Consider the following 19384-nt stretch of genomic DNA (forward strand, 5'->3'; position numbering starts at 1 on the left):
TCACCATGAGGAATGTTGGGAACAATAGGGGGTGTGACAGCTACTGGCTCTACACAGGCAATGAGAGAGGAGCAGGCAGAGGGCATATTTATCTGGGAGAAAGAGACACTGAGTCTCATGTCAGTATAGAAGTGAAATCCACTATGTTTAAAAACAAACAAACAAACAAAAGAAAGAGCTGTGTTCTCTGGTGCTATCGGAACCAAAACCTCAGACACAGCAACATACTCGAAAGAAACAGCCAAATATTTGTGACAATGGAGTTATAAGTTTCACAGCCATCCTTTAAAGAAAATGATGATGTTTAAAAACAGTGCAGGCTAATTAAACAAAAAAGGCATTGAAGATAAAAATGTAAACAGTTTCTATTTATTTTATTCCTTATTATATTATCAAAATGTACACAATCAATAAATGGTATGAGTGTAGAATAGGTGTAATGTTAATTGTTTAGGCAAATACCTTGCATCAATAAAAGTTTGTGATTTCGATTAGTCAGAACATGTTAAGAAATAAACGTTTCCCAAGGATTCTCTTAAATAAAAGCAATTGTCTTATATTCAGAGTCATCTTACACTCAGACAAATACAGCACATCTATTTAAAAGTCTCTTGCAGTTAACTGACAAGAAGTTTGACAGAGACTTTATAGAATCGTTCTGATGTGTCATCCTGTCAATTTACTTTCTCTCTGTTGTGAAATAATACACAGCCAACTAGAGAAGTTGTCAAAATATTGTACATGAAATACTACAATATTAACTTGCCTCCACACATGGAAGCTTGAAAATCACTGTTTAAATTGTTTCTCCAACAGGTCCTCCTATTGTGTGGTGCTTTGCACAATATGGTGCTGTACAAGTTACATAAGTGCTGGATATATTTAGGAATATGTGAAAAATACAATCCTGCAACTTCGCAACAAAATCGTGCGGAATTTTCGACGGCAACAACACACCAAAAATACTTCGCCACAGTGGAATAATAAAAATCAAAAACAGACGATAATGTAAAGTGTATCTTGAAAATCATGTGAACAGCTGTCTGATGATGAACTTGCCAGTTCGAAACCGGTAACGGCGCTATTTACCAAAATAAATAGCAGTATTAACAGTGGCTGGTTGCTGTTTTCTTCTCTGTAAGAATTAACCTACATTAAGGTCCTCCTATACTTCTTTTGAAAATGAACTCTGAATACCTTATCCTTTACTGTATCACGTGTCAATATATTATTATGTCTTCTTCATTTTCTTTCTTGCTTGCTTGGAAAATATGGCATATCATCATTTTTAGTATCAAAGCCTTTAGCATCAAAGCTCATGGCATTATCAAGTGTTGTCACTTTTGTGAAAGTTTTTTTGTCTTGCATATTAAACTTTTGAAGGCAGTATTAAAGATATGTATATTTTTTGTTGGATATTCTGATAATAAAAAGTTATAAAAAACTGAAACATTTATTTACAAATAATGCAGAAACTGCATTAAAATACAAAATACTGTACAAAATTAAAGTTTCATATGATATCTACATAAACATAAATAAATACAAAACACATCTTTACATTTCATTCATACCACTTCTTGAAGTCGGAAGCTGAATTCAGTTTAGACTTGTACGCATTTATTAATTTATTTAATGTTTTGTCTTCTTCCTTATGTTTTCTTCGGCTGTTCTGTTTTTGCTGAAACAGAACAATGAAATAAATATACAGAAGATAATTCAGAATGGTGACACACGGAGGAGGATTGTTACAAATTTTGTAATAACTCTGTTGTATCTTTCAAGAAAATCAGCATAAAGAAATGGAGGTTTTGTACAAAAGCCTGAACAATTACATTGTTTCTCAAAACAAAATGTCTGTGGATAAATAAATTACATTATTTACCAAATCGTAAAATATTATGAACATCGAGACTGAAGTGCTGTTACATTTAAATTTGCCTTCTACATGTAAATAATTAAAGTATTGCAATTTCTTAGATTTTCTCAGTAACTTAAGGAAATAAAACTCAGATAAATGTGACTGTTGTGAGAAGGATTATCATAAATAACAAACTGTAAGGTAACCAATGTGACAAAAAAGGGCAACAATAGGTTGAAAGTAAAAGATTTTATGTTTTCTGTTTTGAATGCCTACAAAAACAACTTTTTCAATAATTTCCTATACATTGTCCCTTTGTAAGAACTCAGAATAAAAGATGATTAAATTTATTCTAGGTCATGTGGCCATTATTTCAGTTTTTGCTGAAACTTTGGAAAAGAGCTCTAGCTATCCTTGTTCATATTCTCAAATTGCATGTTTTCTTTTAAACAATATTTCTAAGACTGCATTATGTACATACCTTTGGCTGTTTTATTGGTTCTTGAGAAATATGCTGCTTTAATCTTCTTTGTTTCAGTTTTTCTTTCTTTTTACTTTGTTTCACATGCTTCACATGAAGAGTTGCTTGCTTTTTAAGAGCAAATTTTGTAGGAAGTTTCACATTCCCTGGTTTTGAAATAATACCAACATACTCATTAGTCTCTGTTTCATTATTATGAGCCGCATTACTTTCTTTCTTCAACTTCTTTTTAGCTCTCATTTCCACATTTTTTCGCTTCCTCTTCTGCTTTTTTGATTCATGTTGCTGAACTGCCTCCATATTTACATGGTTAGACTTCCAGTCAGTCTTTGGAGGATTTCTGCCTGGATGGTTGTTTGTGCGACTTCTTTCTAGCCGCTGCTGTTTTGCCTTCAGTATGGCTTTATTTTCAATTGAAAATGAAACAATAGGTCTCTGAAAAATAAAATTACTAACACAGTGAATATATGCAACTTTCTGATACAATTAGAAAACTATAATTAAACTTTACTATCACTTATGGCACCACATTTGTGAGAGCTCAAATTAACAAGTAACTGTAGTTTGAAGGATCGTTTACTCGATATTTTCAAATCCTCACCCTCTTCTTTCAACTAACAGCCCAACAGCTGACGGTGACAGCTTAATGGGAGACATACAGAGAGTAAGGTTAACTTTTGTACTGCTACCTATAATGATCCTGCCAAATTTTTTATAGGGGACATAATCTGGTTTACAGAAGTGAAGATAGAACATACCAGTTAAAAATGAAGGGATCAAGTGAGAGTGAGAGTGAGTGAGAGAGAGAGAGAGAGAGAGAGAGAGAGAGAGAGAGAGAGGTGTGGGAGGACATATTACCACTCATTTTTAGGTGAGTATCTGCCACTTCTCCTCTGTTTTTTACATGTCAGAATTTCCATCACTGTAAAAGTTGTCAATTTTTCAGAAGTTGTGTGAATAAAATTGACTTGTGCAATGAGACAGAGACATCACTTGTTACATATCAGTTTTTGTTGCATATTTTCCTGACTTTCAGTGATGTTTCCTTCCCACATCTGTACATCTTCCCATAACTTTTTCCTATTTGCCTTTCAGTTTTCATAAAAGATGTGCTTAAAAATGGGGTATTACCTTTGCATACATTTCTATATTTTCCCATTCTGTGTTCATCAACCCTTCACAATTGTTCCTACTTGGGCAACTCCAATGAAAATAACCTCTCATTAGAAATGGTATCATTACTGGTTTCAACTTAGAAAGTGATCATCAGATCATATGAATAGGTTACACAGTATCTCATCACAAAGGATGTGTACCGTACTTCTGCAAAAGTTAGAACCAAAGTTTTAGTCACATAATTTTTGATAAATTGTTATGTAATGCATTCAAATCATCTTATGATGACTTTCTGTGAAGTCAAAGCTGGTAACGATACCATTTGTGTGACTCCAGGCTGCAAGAGGCCACAAAAGAATTCTGTTTGTAAAACAATCAATATGTTCCCTTAGGCAGTATTCCTAATCTCCCCAGTTAGACACTGGACTCGCATTCGGGAGGACGACGGTTCAATCCCGCGTCCGGCCATCCTGATTTAGGTTTTCTGTGATTTCCCTAAATTGCTCCAGACAAATGCCGGGATGGTTCCTTTCAAAGGGCACGGCCGACTTCCTTCCCCGTCCTTCCCTAATCCGGTGAGACCGATGACCTCGCTGTCTGGTCTCCTTCCCCAAACCAACCAACCAACCTAATCTCCCCAAAGGAAATGTTCATTTGTTTCTAATGAGTCTGGATCACAAGCAATTTCTCCAATATATTTTACATCCATATAGTCATCAAAGCAAGCCAAGTGTGCTCACAGCTGCCCTGTGTTGCCAATACAGTAAAATGAGTCTGGATCACAAGCAATTTCTCCAATATATTTTACATCCACATAGTCATCAAAGCAAGCTCAATGTGCTCACAGCTGCCCTGTGTTGCCAATACAGTAAAATTTTGGAAAAAAATATGAAAGAGGGCTATTTCTGCAATTGTCGTTACAATGGTGATCTAATTTTGTTCCCAATCTACAACAATAATTACACAGAAAATTAGCTAAATTTGTTTATCTGGAGATTTTCTTGGTGAAGTAAGGTAAACGTTATGAAATGGCAACAAAGAATGTGCACTATTCAGCTGTACATTTAATTGCATTCCATTTTTCATTTTAACAATATCTATTGGCTAGGTGTGGAATAGTTCAGTTCCACATGATTTGTTTGATGTATGGTTCCCTGCTGGTCATTTACAGATTATGAAATAGCACGGTGGATTAAATTTAACAAACTACTCATATTACAAGCGAAACATATATTTAACAGCAAAGTAAATATGTCTACTACACAACACGTAATCTAGAGACTAGAAGGAGCTGTCCAGGAAAAAATTATTTCAGGGACGAATGATTTTACATTAGTTTTAACTTTGTTTTGCTACCTGTCAGATATTTTATGTTAGTACGTAAATGATCAAATATTCTCATGGCTTCATGTTTAGCTCCCCTAATGAGCCACCGACAGCTTTAGTAAGGAATAATATATGTTTTTTTTTTTCTTTCTAGTGTTGTAGCTATGGACATTATTATTTTTTTCAAACTGCTATGGATCATTTATGATGAACTCAAAAGATTTTTGCAATATATTTTTCTGTAGAGAGTAGTGTCTAAGAGCTGGTGCTACAATAGCAGATCTTATGAGACAAATTCATTGATAGAACTGTTTTGTAAGTTGGAAAACAAATTATGCACCAAAAAACCATTGAATAAGGGGCTTCTGTAGTCTTGTGACTATTTTGACTGGCATAGTGTCGGGGAGTTTATTCCACTCTTCACAGAAACTAGTGACACTGAGGCAAGGGTTATTTGATGTCTACACCATTCTCAACAGAAACCTATGTCAATGAAACAAGAGAGACTTCTTCAGACTATAAATCAGGCTGAATGACTTTCAGCAATTTAACATTCTCATTGGCACAAAAACAATGTATAAACCTTTGTAAAGTCTACTCCTCATATACATGACACAGTGCCTCAATCCATAAAAAACTTCAAATGACCACAATAATACAAAAAAACCATATTCAACGAATTTTTACTACACATTTTTTTCAGACCTATGAAAGGTTAGCCTACCAAACTTCTCTCATATTCACCTTCTATTCTGGTGCAAAACACCATAGTTCCATTATTTGCTATTTTTCTAGGTGTAAAGAAATCACTATATCGAGACTGAGTCTTTGGAGTTCCCTTGCCAGGTTTTCTAGCTTCCCTACCACGTTCAAACTTCAGACATTCCACACCCGACTTGTAGAATGTTATCATTTTATTGGTTATTGAGTCTTTTTCTCATGGTCATTTCCCCCTTGACAGTCCCCTCACGGAATCTTTTGCCAATGGAGAAATCATCAAGACCCTTTTTCAATTAAAGGCCATATGTTCTGTGGATACACATCATGTGCCTTTAATGCAGTGGTTTTCACTGCCTTCTGCATTCTCATGCCGTTGCTCAGTGTTGATTCTTCCACCTTTAGGGGTAGTTTCCCACCACCTTTACAGGCAGTTTCCCACCCCGAAGTAAAGACAGTGCCCTGAACCTCTTACTGCTTCCCCATTCTCTTTGGCAAGGCCATTGGCATAATGAGGGTGACTAATGCCAGAAGTCTTCTGCCACCAATGCTGAAGATTTTTATTCAATACTTAACAAGTGAAGGGTTTGAACCCAAGACCAAGGATGTTTTGATTACTTATCAAAGATGCTACCCTTAGACCATGGGTGCAATACCTCAATCTAGGTATATTGTGGTGTCAGTGAAGTGAAATGGAAAGAAGACAATGATTCCTGGTCAAATGAGTTACGGGTAATATCAACAGCAGCAGAAAATGGTATAATGGGAGTAGGGTTCATTATGAATAGGAAGGTAGGGCAGAGAGTATGTTTTTTGTGAACAGTTCAGAGATATTGTTGTTCTCAACAGAATCGACAACAAACCAACACCAATAATGATTGCCGAGGTACACATGCCAATGTTGCAAGCTGAAGATGAAGAGATAGAGGAGGTATATGAGGGTATTAAACAGATAAGTCAGTATGTAAAGGGAGATGAAAATCTAATAGTCGTGAGGGATTGGAATGTGGTTGTAGGGGAAGGAATAAAAGAAACTATTGCAAGAGAATAGGGACTTCATACTAGGAATGAGAAAGGAGAAAGAGTAATTGAGTTCTGCAATAAATTTCAGCTAGAAATAGCGAATACTTCATTCAAGAATCACAAGAGGCAGAGGTGTACTTGGAAAAGACCAGGAGATATCGGAAGATTTCAGTTAGATTACATCATGGTCCGACAGAGATTCTGAAATCAGATACTGGATTGTAAGACATACCCAGGAGTAGATATAGATTCAGATCACAATCCAGTAGTGACGAAGGGTAGGCTGAAGTTTAAGAAATTAGTCAAGGAAAATCAATATGCAAAGAAGTGGGATACGGAAGAACAAAGGAATTAAGACATACACTTTTTTAGTTCTCTAAGGCTATGGAGACTAAGAAGAGTAATCACAGAAGTTGGGAAGAAAACCATAGATACAAAGAGGGTAACTGCGAAGACATTGTGGGTAACAGAAGAAATACTTCAGTCGACTGATGAAAGAACGAAGTACAAAAATGTCCGGGAAAATCAGGAATACAGAAGTAGAAGTCGCTGAGGAATGAAATAAACAGGAAGTGCATGGAAGCTAAGATGGAATGGGTATATGAAACCTGTGAAGAAATTGAAATGAAATGATTGTCAAACGGACTGACTCAGTGTATAGAAAAGTCTAAACAACCTTCAGTGAAATTAAAAGCAAGGATGATAACATCAAGAGTGCAATGGGTATTCCACTATTAACTGTAGACGACAGAGCGGCTAGGTGGAAAGAGTACACTAAAGGCCTCTATGAAGAGGAAGATTTTCCTGATGTGATAGAAGAAGAAAAATGAGTCAATATTGAAGGGATATAGGGGATCCACTATTAGAATGATAATTTAAAAGAGCTTGGTAGATTTAAGATCAAATAAGGCAGAAAGGATAGGTAACATTCACCAGAATTTCTCAAATCAATTGCAACAAAAAAACTAATCACGCTGGTGTGTAGAATGTATGTGCCTGGTGATATAGCACCACACTTTTGAAAAAAATAGCAACCAAACAATTCCGAAGACTTCAAGTGCTGACAAGTGCAAAAATTATAGCACAATCAGCTTAAAAGCTCATGCATTAAAGTTGCTGACAAGAATAATGTACAGAAAAATGGAAAAGAAAACTGAGGGTGTGTTAGATGACGATCATTTTGGCTTTAGGAAAGGTAAAGGCATTGGGGAGGCAGTTCTGATGTTGAGGTTGATAATGGAAGCAAGATTAAGGCACTTTCATAAAATTTGTTGACCTGGAAAAAGCATTCAACAATGTCAAATGGCAAAAGATGTTCGAAATTCTGGTGAGAAAAAGGGTAAAATATGGGGAGAGATGGATAATATACAACATGCACAAGAATCTAGAGGGAATAATAAGAGTACAAGTACAATTACAAAATGTTTGGATTAAAAAGGGTGTACAACAGGCACGTAATCTTTTGTCCCAACCATTCAGTCTACACATTGAATAAGGAGTGATGGAAATAAAAGAGAGGTTCAAGAGTGGATTTAAAATATACAGTGACATGATATCAATTAGGACATCGCTATCTTCAATGAAAGTGAAGAAGAATTATGGGATCTGCTGAATGGAATGAACAATCTAATGAGTACAGAACATGGAGTGAGAGTAAATCAAAGAAAGATGAAAGTAATTAGAAGTAGCAGAAATGAGAAGAGTTACAAACTTAACATCATGATTGATGACTGTGAAGTAGATGAAGTTACGGAATTCTACTACCTATGCAGCAAAATAAACAAAGATGAATGGGGCAAGTAGGACATAAAAAGCAGACTGCACTGGCAAAAAGGGCATTCCTGGCTAAAAGAAGTCTACTAGTATCAAACATAGGCCTTAGTTTGAGGAAGAAATTTCTGAGAATGTATGTTTGGAGCACAGCATTGTATGGTAGTGAAACATGGACTGTAGGAAAATTAGAACAAAAGAAAATTGAAGTATCTGAGACCTGGTGCTACAGACAAATGTTGAAAATTAGATGTACTGATAAGGTAAGAAATGAAGAGGTTCTGAGCCCAATCAGAGAGGAAAGGAATATATGGAAAAATTGATATGGAGAAGGGACAGGATGATTGGATATCTGTTAAGACTTCAGGGACAAGCTTCCATTGAACTAGAGGGAGGCTTGGAGTGTAAAACCTGTAGAGGAAGACAGAGACTACAAAACATCTGACAAATAATTGACGACGTAATTTGCAAGTGCTACTCTGTGATGAAGAGGCCCACGAGGGGAATTCATGGCAGGCTGCATGAAGCTAGTCAGAAGACTGATGACTCACAAAGAGAGAGAGGGAGAGGGAGAGGGAGAGGGAGAGGGAGAGAGAGAGAGAGAGAGAGAGAGAGAGAGAGAGAGAGAATTCTTGCAAGAGTCAGAATTTATTTGAGGAGAAAAAGTTGAAGGTGCAGTTAGAATGCCTAACTCCATGACTACAAAACATCCAACAAATAATTGATGACGTAATTTGCAAGTGCTACTCTATGATGAAGGCCCACGAGGGGAATTCATGGCAGGCTGTATGAAGCTAGTCAGAAGACTGATGACTCACAAAGAGAGAGGGAGAGAGGGAGAGAGAAAGAGAGAGAGAGAGAGAGAGAGAGAGAGAGAGAGAGAGTATATACGGGTTGTCTTACACTTACAGATGAAACTTTGGCTATTGAGGTCACATGCAGTTTTATTTTGAAGAATTCAGAAAGGCAGGGATGAGCAAACGATACTTGCGTTTGAAAACTCTCAAGATTTCCTGATATGCCGAAGTGCTCGATACAGTATCAACTTTGCTTGAATATGCACGACATATGACTCGCTTGGTGCTAGTGCATGGGATACAAATTAAAATATTAATTGGCCAAACAACCTATTGCTCTGCTTAAGATTTGACAATTTTGTGAAACACAAGAGGAAACAGCCCTAAATTCTAACACCTTACAAACTCTTGTTGTATTTGGACAGGTTTGCAATATAAGTTCTCATACATGTATGGCTACTTTCTACAAAATAATACTGCTGATGCTGCTTTTTAAGAATACATAACATTCAAAATTGGAAATATTGGCCTTCAAAAAACATTACTTGATTCGTACCCAAGATCAATATTTTATTTGATTATGAGAGATTGTGATGATTGACTAAGTGCGTTTCAAATGAATAATTCGGTTGCTGTTCACGTATTAGACCACCAGGTAAAAACATTGCCAGCTGTTGATCAGTTTTAGAACACGATGATGACATTCAAATGTAACAAGCAGGAAAATTAATCCACAGTGAAATGTCTAAAAAATGAAATAAATCATATTAAGTTCACTAACTGTTTTGATAAGAATAAATTACAATGGCAAAACCCAACCCAATGCGGAGATAGTAGCAACAGACGTCAGCAGATCACGGGGCGGGGGGGTGAGTTTGAGGACTGGATTGAACCATGATTGCAATCTTTTATTTATGGATTAGTTGCTTTTGTTACATACGATTTCCACTGGAAAAGATATTGAAGACCCTGTTTCACAGTTGCTCGAGCACACGACTACGGAAGAGCAGGAGAGGGAACAGTGGTATTGGCTTGGACAAGAGCTAGATGAATGTGGGAAGGGAAGTTGTGAGTGGGTAGCAATTGTGTCATGTTGCCAAAAATGGGACTCAATGCATACTTTGGTTTTTGGGAACATCTACCACATTCTGTCGCAGTTGAATTTAGTTTAAAATTGGACAATTAGTCAACAATAGTATTAATTTCTGCAAGAGATGACAAAAGTCTAGATAGTGACCAGTGGCGTACTTAGGTGTTTCGTGCTGTAATGTTTTTGACGCTCACCATGACGTATCATGGGAATGAAAGGGGGTGAGTCAGCAGCTGTGTCTATGCATTCAATGAAAGAGTGGCAGGCAGACAATACTATTGGAAGAGACATTGTAACATTCTCACATCAGTAAACAAGTGAAATCTGATATGTATTCAGATAAAAACAGCTGTGTTCTCACGTCCCACGGTAACCACAATCTCAGAAATCGCAAAGTATTCGGAAGAAATACTTCATAAATTTCACAGCTGTGTTATTAGAATGATGATTAAAAATAATGATACAACAGATGACAGGGTTACTAAGCAAAAAGTGTGGAAAATAGTCTGCAAATTAATGTAAACTATTTATTTTTGTTTATTTTATTTCTCCTCATATTATCAAAATGCAGAAAATCAATAAATGCCATAAATTTAGAATAGGTATAATGTTAACCTTCCAGGCAGATAATTTTTAGTCAGAAAATGTTAAAAAATTTCACAAGTAGCTTTTTTGGGGAAAAAAAGGGAGGGGAGGTCGTCTTATAATCAGAGTTGCCTTATACCTGGGTAAATACTGTACATTTTCCCAGTCAACTTTCACAGGAAGAACTTTAACACTGGTGACTGGTGTATTCTACTTTGAGTGAAAAATTCCCTGAGCTAATGATGCTTTACTCAAAAGAACAATGAAGAGCTTACACACTGTCCATGAAAATTTTATGACTCAGGAAACTGCTATCTTTAAAATTCACTGCTGAAACCAGATTGTACAGCCAAATGTTTCCCGCCCATATTTTTCTGTCAGAATCTTTTAAGTTATCTATATGAAGCCTCTCTTCTTGTTTGATGATGATGATGATGATGATGATGGTGAGTCCCATACTCCTTTACAGGGCGTAGGGGAGCGACGCGGGAGACTCGCGCCGCCTTACTAGGCAAGGTCCTAGTGGAGGTGGTTTGCCATTGCTTTTCTCCGACCGTAATGGGGATGAATGATGTGATGAAGACGACACAACAACACCCAGTCATCTCGAGTCAGGAAAAATCCCTGACCCTGCCAGGAATCAAACCCTGGACCCCGTGCTCGGGAAGCGAGAATGCTACCGCGAGACCACGAGCTGCGGACTCTTGTATGATAAAAAGCAGTAAATCCAGATTTCTCACAAATAGTTGAAATTTTTACAATGTAGATCTGTAGATTAGGTTCTGTTCAATACAACAACTCTTTGTTTCAATATTATTGACTTTATGTTCAAGTTTTAGATGTGTGGGAACTCCTCTTTTCATCATATTGATTCTATATAAAAATGATGCCAGCATATAAGCATTTACCTCTATTTCCCTGTACTTATATGGTGTTCAGACAGGTACAAAACAACTCTCTCTGCAGCATTCTGCAAATCACCTAATTACACGGTAAGCTCATCTGTTCGTTTGTTAATACAGTAAAATTTTGATGAGACATATTAATTACACTTTTGCGGAAATTGTTATACATATTGCCTGTAACCTGATTCTAAACTAAGAAATGCACCTTTATGGCTCTAGTAATTACAATGATTTTTTTTCCATTTGTATGCTTGGGCCATTGTTGCTAAAGACAAGAATTAAAGTTTCCAGAGAAGTTTTGTAAAACACATTTGAATTTTTTCATTGAAATGCTTACCTTTGATGGTGTGAATATTTTTGGATTATTGTTAATATTACGCAAAGCTTGAAGAGCAGCTTCATGAGTAGAGAAGCTCACAAATCCATACTCCTTCGACTTTCCAGTGCCATCAGCATTAATATCTTTCATGTTTCTCATGATACGAGCCTGTAACATTACAGAGGAGTATGAATAAGTATTTAAAATTTTAAATATGTGGCAAATATAAATAACTTAGGAGTGAAGGTAACAACTCACTGAAAGGTGGGAGTGTTGACATTTCAACAGACAAACAAAATAAAAAATAAAAATAAACACACACACACACACACACACACACACACACACACTGTGCTAATGGAATACTCAATACCAAGACTGCAGTTTGCATATAGACTGCAGTGAGGGGCTCCTGGGTGGAGAGAGTGAGGAGAGAAAAGAGGCAGGGAGCAGGAAGTAGGAATGGCTGGGGAAGGGTGGCTGATGATTTGGAGGGAGGTAGTAGGTGTGCGAGATTAGAAATGGAGGGAGATGCACAAATAAGAATGTGACACACGGGGCAAACACTGGAGCCAGTGAGTTCGTGCAGTGTACGATGACTATGACATGGGGGACAGGATAGGGAGGGGATTACGAACAGAGGAAGGAGAGGCTACTGCGAAGAGGGTATGGATGTAAGGGTTTAGTGGACAATGATGCCAGAAAGGTTATGGGAACAATAGATGCATTGCCAGGATAACTTTCATCTATGTACCTCAGAAAAGCTGAAGCTGAAGGAAAGGATCCAGATAACATGGGCTGTGAAGCAGCCACTGAAATCGAGCATGCTGTGCTCAGCAGAATTTTCCACCACTGGGTGGTCAACTCAGCTCTTGGCCACAGTTTGACAGTGGCCATTCATTCAAGTGGACAGTTGGTTTGTGGTCAAGCCCATGTAGTGTGCACAAGCTGCAGAAGAGCTGGTGTATGACATGGCTGCTTTCACAGGTAGCCTGGCCTCTGACGGAAAATGATAAGCCTGTGAAGCACTGGAGTAGGATATGCTGGGTGGGAGAATCGGGCACATCTTGCGCCTGAGTCTCCCACGGGGATATGACCCCTAAGGCAAGGAATCGGGATTGGAAGTGGCAGAGAGATGTACTTGGATGTTGAGGAGGCTTAATGGACAATGGATGGTGTGAGGAGTGTCTAAGGTAGGATATCCCTCACTTCAGGTTATGATCAAACACCTGGCAAAGGATATGGTTCAATTGTTCCAGTCCATGGTGATACTGAGTGATGATGGGAGTGCTCCTTTGTAGCTGATTCTTGAGGGTGATGGGAGGACTGGGGATGCTTGTGTCAGGATATGCCATGGGAAATCTATTTGCTGAGTAGATTTAGGGGGTAGTGCCTGTCTGTGAGGCGTTCAGTAAACTGGACAAGGGAATTCTCATCACTATAGATACACTGCCCACGGGTGCCAGGCTTTATGGGAGAAATGTTTTTCGGATGGAAGGAGTAACCACTGTCAGTATGCAGATGCTGATGATGGTAAGTGGGCTTCATATGGACAGAAATATGGATGGATCCATTAGAGAGGTAGAGGTCAATGTCCAGGAAAGTGGTGTCTTGGGCTGAGGAGGACCAGGTGAGACAAATGGGAAAGGCTGTGGAGGATTGAGGATAGGGTGTCTTGGCCCTGTGTCCAGATCATGAAACTATCATCAGTGAACATGAACCAGCAAGAGATTTGGGGTTTTGGGAGGCTAGGAATGTTTCTTCCAAATGGACTATCAAATACATTGGTATCAGATGGTGTTATGCACATACTTATGGCCTTGCCAGGGATTTGTTAATATACCGTTCCCTCAAAGAAGACATAGTTACATGTGAGGACGCAATTGGCGGGATGTTTAAGGAATGATATGGTGGGTTTGGAGACAGGACACAGCGAGGTACGCCCCCCCCCCCCCCCCACACACACACGCATACAGAGTATAACACCACATTCAATAGGTTTAGATAAAAAGTAGTGGCAACACTGCTGTAAAATGCAGCTGATTGCAGAAGACCAGATGACATAGTGCAGAGAGCAGTGATGGCTGTGTTTGTGTCAGTTGCTGTGTGTACGTTCTGAAAGGGTAGGAGGCCAGTTTACGTTCCCTAACAGGCAATAAAAGCAGCAACTACAGCAATTTCTAGAGGTATGACCTTTGCCTTTCTGGCACTGAATCCCATCATCCTTCATGACAATGCATGATGCCACATGGTGAACCCTGTGCAGATTGTGTACATGAGGTTGTGCGATACTGGAACATCTTGCATATTCACCCAAAACGAGACTGTGCAATTGCGACCTGTTCATCGAAATGAAGGAAGCTCTTTGTGGCAAGCACTACAACACAAAAGAAGACATCATCTGTGCCACACGGTGGTCCTGCTAGCAGTGTACGACACACACCATTTGTGTGAGGAAAGTTGATCAAGATGCAGGACAATTATATTGACTGTTCGTAATATGACAACCATCTGTCACTTAAGTCTGGAATGAATTATAACAGTGTTGGCACTACTTTTTACCCAACCCACGTACATTCCTGAAATAACGTTTTCCCACTGTTTACAACATTGTTTTATTGGTGCATTCAAATTCTCTCTGTTCCCAGTTACTTGTGTGCTATCATAATTATAAGTTTCCCTCCATTTAAACTCAATGAAGCAATGGTAATGAACTGAAAACAAAACATAAACACACATCATACTGACACTTTTAATGCGGCAGTTTTAGGTGCTGTATGTTTCGAACTACGATTGCATATATTACCAGTAAATTTTGGGCCTGAACTAACACATTTATGACTCTGCCAACCTCCTCAAAACATTACGCTGTAGCCATTACCTAATGATTTGTGTGCGACACTTTGCTTTGCATTATGAATTGCTAGTTGTGTTCTTGTCTTACTGTAAATGAGTGAAGAGATTAATCTTGGCCAATGACAGGATTCGAATAAAACCATAACAACACCACAAGGGATCAGCTATGCCTGTGACCATTATGCATTAGGTCAGTTCTGCTTTTGCAGGTGCACAGAACATGGATGTAGCCTACCAGTCCTGTGAGAAAGAGATGGGGCTTGTTCCCATTCTTCACTCTTCTCCCCTGGGGAGGTCTAAATTCTTATTTGTTTTTGCTTGTAGTTTATTGCCATGTTATAGTGCCTGCACTTTAAGGTCTGTATGACACTCTCTAAGTGCACTGAGAAATCCTTTATAAAAGCTAGGACCACATTCTAAATTTTAGAAAAGATATGGTAACAGAACCCCAGTACACCATCAAAGATTTTACAAAACATATTTTATAAAGATATTTAACAAAGATCTTTTACAGTGTAAAATGAGCTTAATCAGGATATAATGATCTTGGCAAGGCACTGGCTTTCACATAGTGTCTACAAACATTCCACAATAAACTTTCTTGAGCTCCGGTCTCCCTACTTCTGAATCTACAGAAGTTATTAACAGGTGGAACAATTCATGCTGCTACTGCTTTGTCTCATAACACTGTCAACCTAACAATAATTATGCACTGTAGTTCATATTTGTATTATTGAACAAAGTATTGGGCTGGACTAAGTTTTCAGAATGGATTTGAAATAGAAGAAAAGTTGGCAACGATAAACAAGAGCTATGGTAGTGCCTTTTCAGCACAATGTACTGTTGCAGATGTGACGCCTCTTGAGGAAAAAAATGTGAACTACATAAAACTGCTGGCATGTCATTAAAAAATGCATTAACTTTGAATTGCAGGGTGACATTATCAAGTGGTGTATGACATACATCCCCCCCCCCCCCCCCACCGGGTATATGTAGCAATTTCTGAAGTGGTAGTTAGATCAATTACTTGTAGCAGCACCCAAACAATTTAAATATTATTATAAATACCATAAACTTTTGGTGCTTCTTTTAGAATACATCCCAATTTACAGAGTGCTGGTTAGGACGGGATCTGTGACACCACAGCTAAAATTTAATAGTACATTCAATTCTGTATCTTGACCTACAGAATCATATTGTATTACGCCACCACATACATTCAACTTCATGATGATGTTTATAGAAAGAAATTCTGTCACAGGGTCTGCCATATCACATGAACAATCAACATCATCCACTGCCAAATTATAACCTGCAATTCACATATTTTCTTAAAATATAATTTTGTTTTGTACAATATGGGAAGTATAATGTGTTGATGACACCTTTACCTTTTTTAATAGAAAGATAATATCTATCAAAATTTCAGTAGTTTAATTTTTCCTACACAGTTGCTTTGAATTTGGTTACAGAAATTTCCTGTATACATGACAGGAAATGTCCTATTCTTAAGCATTATCAGCAGACATCTAACAGATGTAGGAAACAATACAGTTAGCACCAACACAGTATCTGATAACAAGCCAGATGAAGTGTTAACTAAAAAAATGAAAGAAAGTTAGAAAGAAAAATGGAAAGCATTTCATGAAGGATGAAAGGGTCCTGATCCTGTAGAACCTCTAGAGTTGTGGTTTTCCTGGTTGCATGACAGATATGGAGCAATACAGCACAATTTAATGACAGACATGCAAATTACAGTTATTGCAATATTCAATATCTGTTAACTTCAAATATGAAGGAAGTTGTAGAAACAAAGAACTTACTTCTGTTATGATTGCTCCTTGACCACTATAGTCCTGAAAGAGTTTCCTTAACTGACTGTCAGTCCAAGATGGTGGTACGTTGTGTACAATAAGTCGTGTTGGCGAGACAAACATGTTGAGATTGCGCAGTATCTGACTCTTCCATTTTTCTAATTGCAACCGACGAGACATGTCTGCAACTGATACACCATCTGCTGCAGGAGTTCCAGCCATCACAACTGCAATAAAGCCATAATTAGAAACCTGGTACTTCTCCCGAGAATGTTTAACATCACAGAAGAATGGAAAATTGTTTATATTTAATAATAATAAAAGTGGTTGGTTGGGTAAGAACTGCAATTTGGCTTCAGAGAGAAAAAAATAAATAAATAAATAAATAAATATGCAGCAAGAGTACATGTGACTGAAATAATCTGTTGTAGGTGCCATGATGGGGAGATGTTGTTGGTGCCATGACAGGGAGATGAAGATAGTTGTGAAATGAGAGAAACTGATGGTGACATAACACAATAAGAGTGAAGACAAAAAGAGCACCAGCAGAGGTATGAGGGTAATCTGAAAAGCTTGGGAAAGAGATGGACGTCTGATAAAGAATCAAATTATGCAAAGAAGGCAGGTGTGGCAACAATTTGTGCTTTAGCTCGTGTATTTCTGCCATGGCAATGACACTTGTGTGTAGGTGCACATTGTATTGATGGAAGATGACGTTCTTCCTTGCCGAACCTTGACTTTTTCAGATATCTTTTGCTGTGTCCCATAATTGCTTGATCAGTGGGGAGAAAATCTATCACAAGAATCCATTTTGCATCCCGGAAAACTGATGCCATGACCTTTCCGGCAACTGCGTTGCCTCTGCTTTCTTTGGTGGTGGTGAACCAACATGTTTCCCCTGCTTTGACTGTTGTTGAGGTATAGTACAGGAACCAAGTTTCATGTGTAATCACAAACCGGCAAAAAAAAATCTTGTTGGTTGCTCCGTTAATGGGTCAAACGTTTGGAATAGTTCTCAGGTATTCAACCACACGTTTCTAAAAAGCACGATATTTTGGTGAGCCAACTTCTTGCCATCTTCAGGCATTCCTGATGACTGTCTGATATCTGCTGGGTGCTAACATTATATCTTCTGCCCCCCCCCCCCCCCAGCCCTTCTCCTCCTCCCACCACATGCAGCTTGTCATAGACCTGGTACATTAGTGGTGGGAGCACTGCATCGGGCATCGATCCAAGGTCTTCAGTAGTGGTGCAGCCAACACCGGACGTGGATCTCTGCTGGCATGGTGACAATGCTTCTTCATCCTCTTCTACATCTACATACATACTCCGCAATCCACCATATGGTGCGTGGCAGAGGGTACCTCGTACCACAACTAGCATCTTCTCTCCCTGTTCCACTCCCAAACAGAATGAGGGAAAAATGACTGCCTATATGCCTCTGTACGAGCCATAATCTCTCTTATCTTATCTTTGTGGTCTTTCCGCGAAATGTAAGTTGGCGGCAGTAAAATTGTACTGCAGTCAGCCTCAAATGCTAGTTCTCTAAATTTCCTCAGTAGCGATTCACGAAAAGAACGCCTCTTATCCTCCAGAGACTCCCACCCGAGTTCCTGAAGCATTTCCGTAACACTCGCGTGATGATCAAACCTACCAGTAACAAACCTAGCAGCCTGCCTCTGAATTGCTTCTATGTCCTCCCTCAATCCAACCTGACAGGGATCCCAAACGCTCGAGCAGTACTCAAGAATAGGTCATATTAGTGTTTTATAAGCAGTCTCCTTTACAGATGAACCACATCTTCCCAAAATTCTACCAATGAACCGAAGATGACTATCCGCCTTCCCCACAACTGCCATTATATGCTTGTCCCACTTCATATCGCTCTGCAATGTTACGCCCAAATATTTAATCGACATGACTGTGTCAAGCGCTAAACTACTAAAGGAGTATTCAGACATTACAGTATTCTTTTTCCTATTCATCTGCATTAATTTACATTTATCTATATTTAGAGTTAGCTGCCATTCTTTACACCAATCACAAATCCTGTCCAAGTCATCTTGTATCCTCCTACAGTCACTCAACGACGACACCTTCCCATACACCACAGCATAATCAGCAAACAGCCGCACATTGCTATCCACCCTATCCAAAAGATCATTTATGTAGATAGAAAACAACAGCAGACCTACCATACTTCCCTGGGGCACTCCAGATAATACCCTCACCTCCGATGAATACTCACCATCGAGGACAACATACTGGGTTCAGTTGTCATGGTAGGAGTGCACCTTCACATACACTGCCGCTGCGCTCTGCTCATTATCAGAGCTGGTCCAGGCCTTGCTTCATTGAAAACTGCAGTCCTTATTTATTAGTCCCCCATGCACCCAGGTCTCTACAGTTTCTTTGAGAATACCATCCCAGAGGGTGTTGGATTGTTGCAGCAACTTGGTGTCATCATAATTCATCATATGTCTGTGGGAGACGCAGCACTCTGCTACACGGACTTTGTTGGCAAAACACTGTGCATGTGGCGTTTATGCTCAGTGTATTTATCATGTACTGTCCGGATAGTCTGGCTTATACACATTTTTCCACATTGGCAAGGGATAAGGTAGACCCTTGGTTTCTGGCGTCCTAGATCATCCTCGACTGGTTCCCATAAGGTTTTCATCTTGACTGGTGGTCTGAACACACACTTGACATTGTGTTTCCTGG

At 38.6% G+C, this 19384-nt stretch overlaps 1 protein-coding gene across 1 annotated transcript in view; it reads right to left on the reverse strand.

Moving 5' to 3' along the window:
* Positions 1 to 1434: 1434 nt before the first annotated feature.
* The window catches only part of LOC124805130 (RNA-binding protein 28), a 127020-nt gene continuing 109070 nt past the window's right edge, over positions 1435 to 19384 (reverse strand). The window contains exons 11-14 of the mRNA XM_047265587.1: positions 16670 to 16887; positions 12009 to 12158; positions 2343 to 2777; positions 1435 to 1681 (exon numbers count right to left, since the gene is read on the reverse strand). Of these exons, the coding sequence (XP_047121543.1) occupies positions 1565 to 1681; positions 2343 to 2777; positions 12009 to 12158; positions 16670 to 16887 (920 nt within the window). The 3' untranslated portion in view covers positions 1435 to 1564. The remainder of the gene's footprint in view (positions 1682 to 2342; positions 2778 to 12008; positions 12159 to 16669; positions 16888 to 19384) is intronic.

This window comes from Schistocerca piceifrons, chromosome 7 (genome assembly GCF_021461385.2).
Source record: "Schistocerca piceifrons isolate TAMUIC-IGC-003096 chromosome 7, iqSchPice1.1, whole genome shotgun sequence".
NCBI lineage: Eukaryota > Metazoa > Arthropoda > Insecta > Orthoptera > Acrididae > Schistocerca > Schistocerca piceifrons.